The sequence below is a fragment of the Pongo abelii genome, chromosome 3 (assembly GCF_028885655.2).
Source record: "Pongo abelii isolate AG06213 chromosome 3, NHGRI_mPonAbe1-v2.0_pri, whole genome shotgun sequence".
NCBI lineage: Eukaryota > Metazoa > Chordata > Mammalia > Primates > Hominidae > Pongo > Pongo abelii.
In genome coordinates, this window is record NC_071988.2 from 172,522,501 (window position 1) to 172,535,216 (window position 12,716).

At 34.3% G+C, this 12,716-nt stretch overlaps 1 protein-coding gene across 2 annotated transcripts in view; it reads right to left on the minus strand.

The window, feature by feature from the left end:
• Positions 1-12,716, minus strand: part of LRBA (LPS responsive beige-like anchor protein) — a 763,816-nt gene that overhangs the window by 407,438 nt on the left and 343,662 nt on the right. For both annotated transcript variants that reach the window (XM_024245927.3, XM_054553557.2), the window contains exon 36: positions 1,814-1,980. In XM_024245927.3, the coding sequence (XP_024101695.2) occupies positions 1,814-1,980 (167 nt within the window). The remainder of the gene's footprint in view (positions 1-1,813; positions 1,981-12,716) is intronic.

Consider the following 12,716-nt stretch of genomic DNA (forward strand, 5'->3'; position numbering starts at 1 on the left):
GAAAAAGTAAAAGATATTTTGTTCTGTGGACTTGCAGAAATATTAAAATTTCAAAATTTATTTCAGTTGTTTCTGGCTTAATGAATAATAGAGTTGATGCCTTAGAACATCTCTATTACTGAAACACTAATTATTTCTACATAAATACATTTCATGGGCCATTTAGCTCTCCAAGATATTTTATTACACCAAAATCACTTCAGGAAAACCATGTTTTCCTTTTGATACCACATGTATACTATGCTATACAAAGGTACAGCTATTAACAGAAAGAATTTTGATCCCATCAAAATAACCCATGAAACGCTTGACGTAAGTTATCTAAATGTTTTTATTTTAAAACTGCAAAACCTTTTGGGTGAAAAGAATAACTTTTTAAAAAGATTCAACAAACGCACATTGAGTTCCTACTATGTGTCAGGCACTATGCATCAGAGTAATATCCTAATTTATTCAGTATCTGATGTCAAAATGATATCAAATCTGTAATAATAAAGCACTTTGAAACTCTAAAACCCTCAATACAACACTCCTCCATTCTCCTCGCCATGGGCTTTTAGATGTTGTAAGATAAGGCACCAGAGATCACTGACCCATGAATACATGTTATTTCCATAACCACTCTTGCACCTGCAGATCAACTGAAATAAGATTAAAACAAACAAACAAACATGGTTCCTGTTGGCTGCCCTTTTGATCTCAAGACCTTGACTTGCCTTTCTTTCTCTGAATATCAAAAATTAGGTACCCAGAAATATAATTCATTATATGCAAATATTATTTGTAATAAATATCACATGCTACATTTATTCTATATTAGTGAATACTTTATACAAGTAACTTTCAATGCAAATTTTGGAAGTTTACTTTTCTAAAAGTTAAAATTTTTTTCTTTATACTGGAAAATTTCTAACACTGGATTTTGATGTCTGATAGACACATAAGTTGATTAAAACACAAATGGAAGCAAATTACACTCTAACATAATATACAAGTAATTCACTATTTTTGTTTTTGTTGTCTTCTAGAAAAAGTTGGGCAAAAATTAGAAATTAAAATATAATGTTTTCTAATAGCAAAATAAAAACTTTTTGTCATTAACTTCACTTAAAAGAGTCAACACATGTTCCTGAAATTTGTAGCATAAAATATTCCATGGAGGATATATAATTCGTCCAAGTTCCTTAGTCTTAAAGGCAATTTAATTATTTTGTTTCTATAAAGTAAAATCAACAACAGCATGTCCAGTTTGGCTATCTTAAAAGAAGGTAGATATACTGAGTAAAATTTTAAAGAAGGCATTTAACCAAGTTTATCATCACAGTCCTGAAATTTGCAACATAAGAAAAAAATCATTTTATTGTATTTTCGAAATCATACTTTGAAAATATGCTTACTTTCAAATAACTAAAAAATATAAAAAGAGCATAGTTTTTTAAAATAAAATGTTATATACATAAAAATTTAGCTATAAGTGTAGATAGTAAGATAGTTTAACTGCTTCCCTTAATAATTCATTTCAAAAGGAATAAGTAGATAAAGCAAATATTATTTTGGAAGTAGTTGAGGAAACTGATCTACAAAGATCCATAATTGTACACATGCTGATTGGATAAATATGGATCTATAAAGATCCATAATTGTACCCATACTGATTTTCTCCTTCTCTTTGGCTTTAAATTCATAGAGATGATGAAAGACAAAATTAAATTACTCTCTTCTTCATCTGGCTTTGATCATATCCAAAGTCATTTATTTAAACCTAAGCCATCTACAGAAAATCAGTGGCCAAATCCTAAAGGTATCCCTTTACCTCACTGCAGAATTTCCCCAGGCTCCATGCTTGTCTGTGAGAATGTTGATAATTTTCTGGATTAGTTGAGTTGCTGTCACGTGGTCACGATATTTTGCTGCTCTTATCAAATGATCACACATCTTCTCATCTTCTCGTTTGTCTGCAGAATACTGGGCACACAGTGACTTGGAGAGAAAAAAATAATACTATAAAAAATGTGAAAAAAACCTTTAAAATCCATTATGAAATTATCTTTACTCTAAATCAAAACAACCAAAATTTTAAATCTACTTTTACATTCCTCATTCACCTAACTGAGATTTAGTGATCTACTGTCTCAATAAAACATCCCACAAGAATTTACTTCTGTGAAGTCAATCATGAGATACACTCAGAAGTGGTAAACATTCAAGTAGAGATCTGAACAATGAGACAAAGACAGTCTTGTAAGAAGCAGGGGCCCAGAATGACAAACAGCATGAAGTGAAGTTGCAAAGGACTTGAGACATAGTGAATAAGGAGAATAATGGTAAGAAATAATTTTCAAAAGGCAGGCCAGGGCTACATCATTTGTATTATGGTAAGGAGTTTAGATTTTATTCAAATGTAATGGAATCCCAGTGGAAAGTTTTATGCAGTGAAGTGATAAATTTACATATTAAAATGATCATATAGCTGCTATTTAGAGAATGGATTGTAGTGGGACAAGAGAAGTGAAGTTGGCAGTTATGAGGCCACTGCACAGGGCCAGAAAAGAAACAATAGCAGCTTACAATAGTAAATTGAGCTAGTTCTAAATACCTTTAGAACATGAAACTCTTTGGTCTTTTAAGTCCTAGCAAAATGTACCAAGAGCTCTGGGATTGCCTGGGATCTTATTTAAAATGCAGAGTCTCAGGCCCCACCCCAAATCTATTCACTTTGTGTTTGAATTTTAATTCCCAGGCAATTTATATACATCAAAGTCTGAAAAGTACTATCTTAGATATCATCAATTTTACCAAAAAAAAAAACCTTAGAATTATTTGTCAGTAATCAGATACACTATAATTGCTAGTTTCCAAAATGCTTATTTCTCTTCTTTTGGAATTCGGATACTTGTGGTGTCATGTTTATGATACTGTAGTTAAGGCATTATTTAAAATAAGAAAACAAAGATGGATGTAAACTTGGTCCTTTTTTCTACTCAGTGTCTACTGGAGTCCTCTCCCCCACCCCCACACACATATCCTTTGATAGATAAGTAACATAAACTTGATGTTGGCATAAATATCACTAGTTTACGTATGGAATATATATTGTGGAGGCTTGCCTCTCCTACAGTATACCAGTTTCGATAGATTGCTGCCACACACTACTCCCACCACCACCCCAGCAACAAACAGGAGTCCTGATTGTCCTGAACCAATCAGGTAATAATCACACCCACACTGGCAAACTGGATTAGGGAAGGACACTTGATGTAACTGGTACAGGTAGGGCAAAGTTCAAGATTTTGTTGGACAGTTGGTTCCCTCCTTCCTCTCAGAGTGTAAAAGCAGCAGCAAATTCTAGGAGTACTGGAAGCTCTCTGTACCATGAGGGAAGCTGGCCTGAAGATACGGCCAAAACGAGAGCAGAACTATGAAAACTGTAGAAAAATAGAGCTCATTCCAGGATCATGAACTTCCGGATCAATCAAATTCTCAAGACCAGCCAACCCCTATGAGACTTTTTAAAGATTTTTTTTTAAGAGCCAATAAACTCCTGCTCATTGTAAACCAGTAGAAACATCCAAAAAATTGGGGTTTTTTTGTTCCTTACACCAAAAGCAATTCATCCTTTGCATGGTGTATATGTACATGCATAAGGAATCAAATATATATATATATATAATTTTTTCGTTTTTGAGACAGTCTTGCTCTGTCGCCCAGGCTGGAGTGTGGCGCGATCTTCCTGGCTCACTGCAACCTCCGCCTCCTGGGTTCAAGCAATTCTCCTGCCTCGATCTCCCGAGTAGCTGCGACTACAGGTGCACGCCGCCACGCCCAGCTAATTTTTTTGTATTTTAGTAGAGATGGGGTTTCACCGTGTTGCCCAGGCTGGTCTCGAATTCCTGAGCTCCGGCAATCCACCTGCCTCGGGCTCCAAAAGTGCTGGGATTACAGGCATGAGCCACTGTGCTCGGCCAGGAATCAAATATCTTAGGTCTGTGCAAAACACTATGCTAGGGAGATGAAAAGCTGAATTTTATAAAGAGGAATTTTAGAAGTTAGTCTTGGGTGGGAATAAAGGAAACCTTTAAAGCAAAGGCAAGGCAGAAAAACATTAATCAATTTCAGGGAGGGACAAAGCAAGAGAGTTTGACCCAAGTACAAAATACAGGTAGAACAAGTAATAGACTGAAGAAATTCTGGAATGCAGAATGAGTATAGAAAAAAGTCACAGGAATCATAGTATACTTATATGAATGACTACAAGACTGGGAAGCAAAACAAAAACCAGGTTACGGTATCACCCTTGCTAATATCTCCTGTCAGTCTTGATCAATTCACTCATTTACCTCTTTAGGTCTAAATGTCCTCATCTGCAAAATTAGCAGGTTATATTAGATCTAAGATTGCATCAATCCGAAGATTCTGAGCAACCTCTGTGAGAGTACTTGAGAGTACCTGAGTTCAACCTCTGAGAGATGTTCACTGGTAAAGGCAAACTGTTTATTTAATCTAAACACTGATGTGGAGAAAATAAATCCTACTAAGAACTAGAATAACTGATGAGAAATTAAAAGCAAATTTCATATACTATATTTTTAAAAAACATTGACCCAAACAAACCACAGAAGAGTTCACTTTGTCAAAAATATGATTTGAGCAAATAAAAGAAAATGATTAAGAAATGTATGAAAGGGCAGCAGTTTAAGTGAAGACAACTAGGAAATTATTTCATTGTAACAAAAATGTCAACTGATATGTCGTTTTTTATATATTCATTCAAGAACTGAGAAGCATTCTATAGGTTATTTCATATCTAACCCAACCATACACTAAAACAAATAGTACGAAATGATAGACATTCACAGAACCATAAACTTTCAACATTCTCTACTATATCCATATCTGTCCTTGTCCAACTTCACCTAACAGGAAATTCAAATCTACTGATGAGATTTAGAAAATCACTGGTTTCTGAAATGCTATGAAACACCACAAACCTTCATATTAAACAGCATTAAAAGTAACCAAAAACACATTATTAAATAGCTTATCATTTCTATCTCTTATTAATATTATATTAATTTAACATCAAATTATATTTTGTAAACATTTGACAAGCTATTAAAGTTTGCTCTAAAAGGCATAATTCTAAAAACAAGGGCTCAAGGTAAGCTAAATGGTAAAATGGTTTAAAGCGTTCTTTAATGGATCCTTCTTTACAATTTGAACAGCAACTTTTCATATCTGACATAAAATCTATAGATATAAATCACATTAAAGGGCTATTCTTTCCTGATTATCAATCTCTGTCTCTTTGTGGAACATTACGGTCACATCTGACCTAAAAACATGATAAAAAAAAAAACCATACAAGAATGTTTCATAAAGATATAATGAACTTGTAACTATTTTTTTAAATGTCCTTATAATGTATTTGAAGATGTTCTTATTTAAAAACCAATAATAAATTCTACGTATGAAATATCGTTCAAAGTCATGTGGAGATAAGAAATATTTACTTTAGAACCAAATACATATTATTTATTTGTAATACACATATTTGTGTATGTATGTATACCTGTATTTGGAGGTTGAGTGGAAGTACAAGAGACCTTAACAAATATTGCTATTTATCAGTAACATAAACGGTCAGATCTAAAACTTTCATTCAACTTTAAGGCAGAATTTTTTATGTTTCATATCAACTTTTCTGTGTTCCTACTGTAAGCACTATATAAACTAGATAATATAACATCACAACATGGCCACAAAATATTTGACTATAAAAAGAAAAAAATAAGCATTTGGGGAACAATTCTATTTTATGTGATTATTGCTAAAGAAACCTAAGATTTATAACCAAAGAATGAAGAACTCAATATAGGATAAATAAACTTCCACAGAAGAAATTCAGTCACTCACAGTAAATAGACAAAGCGACCATTTTAGCTCTTTAAATGTAAATGAATAGAGACAATATTTAATTTTTCCTTCCGGATGTCATGGCTCTACCTAATTTTACTATTCATCCTTTGCATGAAAGTAAGAGAGGATACAAACAAATGGAAAAACATTCCATGCTCATGGATAGGAAGAATCAATATCATGAAAATGGCCATACTACCCAAATTAATTTATAGATTCAATGCTATCCCCACCAAACTACCAATGACTTTCTTCACAGAATTAGAAAAAACTACTTTAAATTTCATATGGAACCAAAAAAGAGCTCATATAGACAAGATAATTCTAAGCAAAAAGAACAAAGCTGGAGGCATCACACTACTTGACTTCAAACTATACTAAAAGGCTACAGTAACCAAAACTGCATGGTACTGGTACCAAAACAGAGATGTAAGACCAATGGAACAGAACAGAGGCCTCAGAAATAACACCACACATCTACAACCATCTCATCTTTGACAAACCTGACAAAAACAAGAAATGGGGAAAGGATTCTCTATTTAATAAATGGTGTTGGGAAAACTGGCTAGCCATATGCAGAAAACTGAAACTGTACCCCTTCCTTACACCTTATACAAAAATCAGTCCAAGATGGATTAAACATTTAAACATAAGACCTAAAACCATAAAAACCCTAGAAGAAAACCTAGGCAATACCATTCAGGACATAGGCATGGGCAAAGACTTCATGACTAAAACACGAAAAGCAATGGCAACATAAGTCAAAATTGACAAATGGGATCTAATTAAACTAAAGAGCTTCTGCACAGCAAAAGAAACTATCATCAGGGTAAACAGGCAACCTACAGAATGAGAGAAAATTTTTCCAATCTATCCATCTGACAAAGGGCTAATTTCCAGAATCTACAAGGAACTTAAACTAATTTACAAGAAAGAAACAATCCCATCAAAAAGTGGGTGAAGGATATGAACAGACACTTTTCAAAAGAAGACATTTATGTGGCCAACAAACATATGAAAAAAAGCTCATCATCACTGGTCATTAGAGAAATCCAAATCAAAACCACAATGAGATACCATCTCATGCCAGTTAGAATGGCGATCATTAAAAAATCAGGAAACAACAGATGCTGGAAAGGATATGGAGAAACAGGAACGCTTTTACACTGTTGGAGGGAGTATAAATTAGTTCAAGTATTCAAGTATTGTGGAAGACAGTATGGCAATTTCTCAAGGATCTAGAACTAGAAATACCATTTGACCCAGCAATCCCATTACTGGGTATACACCCGAAGGATTATAAATCATTCTACTATAAAGACACATACACAAGTGTGTTTATTGTGGCACTATTCACAACAGCAAAGACTTGGAACCACCCAAATGTCCATCAATGTTAGACTGGATAAAGAAAATGTGACACATATACTCCATGGAATACTGTGCAGCCATAAGAAAGAATGAGTTCATAACCTTTGCAGGGACATGGATGAAGCTGGAAACCATCATTCTCAGCAAACTAACACCAGAACAGAAAACCAAACACCGCATGTTCTCACTCATAAGTGGGAGTTGAACAATAAGAACATATGGGCATGAAAAGGGGAACTTCACACACCAGGGCCTGTCCGCAGATGGAGGGCAAGGGGAGGGATAGCATTAAGAGAAATACCTAATGTAGATGACAGGTTAATGGGTGCAGCAAACCACCATGGAACATGTATAACTATGTAACAAACCTGCACATTCTGCACATGTATCCCAGAACTTAAAGTATAATAAATAAATAAATAAATAAATATTTTTCAAAGTCCTAAAAGATTTAAAAAAAAAAAACAGAAATGGAAAATGTTAATAGATATATTCTCTATTAAAGAAATTGAACTTAACTACTTTACCATAAAGAAATCTCAGGCCCACATGGTTATATCGGTTAATTCCACCAAACATTTAAGAGGAAATAATACCGAGGCCGGGCAAGATGGCTCACATCTGTAATCTCAGCACTTAGGGAGGCTGTGATGGGAGGATCGCTTGAGCATAAGAGTTGAAGACCAGCATGGGCAACATGGTGAAACCCCATAGCTACAAAAATACAAAAATTAGCCAGGTGTGGTGGCATGCACCTTTAGTCCTAGCTACTTGGGAGGCTGAGGTGGGAGGATGGCTTGAGCCCTGGAAGCAGAGGCTGCAGCAAGCCGAGATTGTGCCACTGCACTCCAGCCTGGGTGACAAAGCCAAAAAGAAGAAGAAATAATAATGAAAAAAAAATTTACAATAGCATGAAAAATATGAAATACTTAGCTATATTTTAAAATTTATACAGATCTTATAAAAAATAAAACCATAAAATATTGTTAAGAGAAATTAAGAAGATAGATAAATGAAGAAATATACAATTTATATATACAAAATATACAGTTTATAGATTTAAAGATTCAACATTTTAAAAATTGATTTTATATATTCAACACAATCTTAATAAAAATTTTTAGCAATTTTTATAAAACTGAAAAGCTGATTCTAAAACATATATAAAAACAGAAGGTAGGCCGGGCGCGGTGGCTCATGCCTGTAATCCCAGCACTTTGGGAGGCCAAGGCAGGTAGATCACAAGGTCAGGAGATCGAGACCATGCTAGAAAACAAGGTGAAACCCCCATCTCTACTAACAATACAAAAAAAGTAGCTTGGCATGGTGGCACATGCCTGTAATCCCAGGTACTCAGGAGGCTGAGGCAGGAGAATCGTTTAAACCACGGAGTTAGAGGTTGCAGTGAGCCGAGATCACGCCACTACACTCCAGCCTGGCAATACAGCAAGACTCCATCTCAAAAAAAAAAAAAAAAAAAAAAAGGTAATAACAGCAAAGTAACTTTAGAAAACAAAGTTGTAAGACTTTACACCCTTCCCACCATACTATAAAACTAGAAATGAAGAGCACTGGTTATTAGATGAAGAAAGAGATGACAAAATGAAGAAACAACTGGTACTGAAACACCTGGCTATCCACATGAGAAAAAAAAAAGAAGAATCTTTTCTTTCACCTAATATCATACAAAAAATACTTAATTCAAACTGGATCAAGGATATAAATCTAGAAGTTAAAACTATAACATTTCCAAAACACAACAGCAGAATTTTTTTTATAACTTTGGGATAGGCAGTGTTGTTAGACTGGACAGCATAACAGAAAGCATGGAAGAAAATCACAAGAATTTAAAAACTGACAAAATAAACTTTATCAAAATTCAAAACACCTAGTCTTTTTCTTTTTTTAGACAGAGTCTCGCTCTGTCGCCCAGGCTGGAGTGCAGTGGCTCAATCTCAGCTCACTATAAGCTCCACCTCCCAGGCTCATGCCATTCTCCTGCCTAAGCCTCCCGAGTAGCTAGGACCACAGGCGCCCGCCACCACGCCCGGCTAATTTTTTGTATTTTTTTAGTAGAGGCGGGGTTTCACCATGTTAGCCAGGATGGTCTCGATCTCTTGACCTCATGATCTGCCCGCCTCGGCCTCCCAAAGTGCTGGGATTACAGGCGTGAGCCACCATGCCCGGCCCAACACCTGCTCTTTAAAAGAACCATTTATAAAATGAAAGGTAAGCCACAAATTGTGAAAAAAATATTTAACATACATGTAAGTGACAAATGAATTCTTTACAGAATATATAAAGAATTCATATAACTCAATAAGACAAACAACCTAATTAAAAATAATTAGCACAGGATTTGAACAGGCATTTCACAAATATATACGAATGGCTAATAAGCACATGAGAAGATGCTTAGTCAGTAGAGAAATGCAAATAAAAATCACAATAAGCTATCACTACACACCCACTAGACCGGCTGAAATTTAAAAGAGCTACAATATCAAGCACTGACAAGGACATGGAACAACTGGAACTCTCATACCTACCTTGGTGGTTGAATTGTAAAGTCGTCAACTACTTTGGAAAATAGTTTGTCAATTTCTTGTAAGCTTAAACATACATTTACAGTAGCATATAGCAATCTTACTCCTAGGTATTTCCTCAAAAGGAATAAGAACACATTTCTACAAAAATAACTTGTATGAAAATGCCCATGGTGCATTTAGTCATAAAAGTCAGACACTGAAAACAACCCAATGTCTGCCTATAGCTGAATGGATAAACAAAATAATTCAACTTAGTATTTAAAAAAACAAACCAATAATACACACAACAATGTGAACGAATATCAAAAAGTTTATGCTGACCAAAATAATCCAGAGTACCTACTATTTGATTCCATGTATATAAAATTTTATAGCAGATAAAATTATCTATAATAACAGAAATCAGATCACTGGTTGTCTGGGATTGGATATGAGTATATGGAGAGGAATTGACCACAGTGGATCACAGGAGAATTCTCTAGGATGACAAAATTTCCTATATCTTTATTATAATGGTAAAACCACAGATATACACCTTTATCAAAACTCCTCAAACTGTATACTTAAAATTGTATTACATGCAAACTATACTTCAATAAAGTTTATTTAAGAAGTGTTTGTTTGTTTGTTTGTTTCAGGCAGGATTTCACTCTGTTGTCTAGGCTGGAGTGCAGTGGTGTGATCTTGGCTCACTGCAACCTCAATCTCTTGGGCTCAAGTGATCCTGCCACTTCAGTCCCCCAAGTAGCTGGGACTAGAGGCACGCACCACCATGCACAGCTAATTTTTTCTATTTATTGTAGAGATGAGGTCTCACTATGTTGCCCAGGCTGGTCTCGAACTCCTATGCGCAAGCAATCCACTCACCTCGGCCTCCCAAAGTGCTGGGATTACAGGCATGAGCCACCGCACCCAGCAAGAAGTTTTTAAAAAGTGGATGGACAAGGTATAGATGGAGAAAGCAGTTAAAATACTAATACCAAAAAATAGGCTCATATAGCAAATAGGTAAATACCTTCTACAAATCAATGAGGAAGAGACAGATAACCAATAAGAAACTGGGTAAGAGAGCAACATGTACTTCACAAAAGTAAAAAATAGATAATATATAACAAGCAGGAGAATAGACTCAATTCTTTTAAAAATTCAAAATAAAAGTACATCAGAATGCCAAAATAAAAATCAGCAGTCAACTGTTGATGAGAATGCTGAATAATGAGAACAACTCTACACTGAGGCTGGGAGTGGTATACACTTTTGCAAGATAGTGTGACAATATCTATTAAAAGTGAAAATATGAACATTTTGTAATCAAGTAATTCCACTACACAGAAATGCATGAGGATGTACGCCAGACATATAAAATATTCAAAGTGCATTATTCATAATAGCTAAACACTGAAAACAACCAAACAAACAGAAGAGATTATTTAAAAACTAATGGTCTACATATTTGGAATAGCTAAAAATTGGAAATAATCCAATTACCTATCAACAGTAGAAAGAGGTAATGAACAGCTAGCAGTCTATACATAACGGAATACTATGTAGTAATGAAAGTGGAGTTGAAAAATGTAAGAAAATAATTAAATGTTGGAAACATAATGTTGAAATAAAATTTCCAGAATAAAATACATGTTTTATGATTCCATTTATATAAGGGTCAAAAATTGGGCAATAAATTATAGTGCTAAAAGACACATACTTAAGTTTTGAAAGAATACAACAAAAGCAAATGTCAACCATAAAATTCAGAACAGTGGTTACCTTAACAGGGCAAAAAGGGGTTGTGATTGGAAGGTTAGAAGACTTCCCACAAACTCTTTGTTTCAGTATCACAAAAAAATTAAATTAATGATGTTAAACATACATTGTTTCTAAAGTTAGGTTCTCAGAGTAATAGGATTTTTAAGAAATAGGTTATAAAAAGCAAATTTTTATTAAGTTTGCAATTAAGTTCTTGTTAAGTTTTGAAATAAAAATAAACCACACAATTTTAATGCTAAAATAGCAAGCCCTTTTCCTAAATTAATAATGTTTAATGTTAATTAAACAATTTGTTTTGGTCTCAGAAGTTTTGTATTTAAAATCTCTTTTAAAGACTTTTAAAAGAAACACATACTTGCTTTTAAAAACAAATAAAGAACAACAACATAAAAAAGAAAAAGAAATTTTCTCTCTTCTACTTCCTCCCTGTTTGGTCAGTTGCTTTCTACAGAGGTAGTCACTGTTTAGAGTAAGATGTCATTCCTATACAATGGAATCAAACTGTACATCATTCCATGTCAGGACTTTCTTTCTTTTCCATGGCTACAAACAGATTATTACATTTTTAGTTAACCAAGCATTGCTTTTGCTAAACACATGTTTAAGTGTAGTACTTTACTTCTCAATTTGTCTCAAAATCACTTACACTATAAATTACTTGTCTCACTGAAAACAATTTAAAAGTGAAATCACTTCAGGGACAATAAATGAAGAAGTTTCTCAGTATTTCACTTTTGGAGGTCTTTGTACTTGATCCCTTACCTTAAAGCGTGATCTTTTTTTTTTTTAAAAAAAAAAAAAGCTATCTACAGAAACTCAGAAAGACTCATAGAAAAGACAGAAAAATGAAAGCTTAAAAAATCTCAACAGCAAACAAAAGTCAACCAATGACAATGTGTGACAGCCACCTTTAATTCTGAAGCGATTCCTCTGTCATGCAACGACTCAAAAGTATTGATTTCTCTCAGCATGAAAAAGCCTAAGCCAATGAAACAGATAGAGCAGCATCCCCCTCCTCCCTTCCCCCCATAACAGCATTCAAGGTTAAAACAGGCAGAACACTTATCAAAGTATCTCTTCCATTTCTTCTGGTTTTAATAGACTGGATGACTG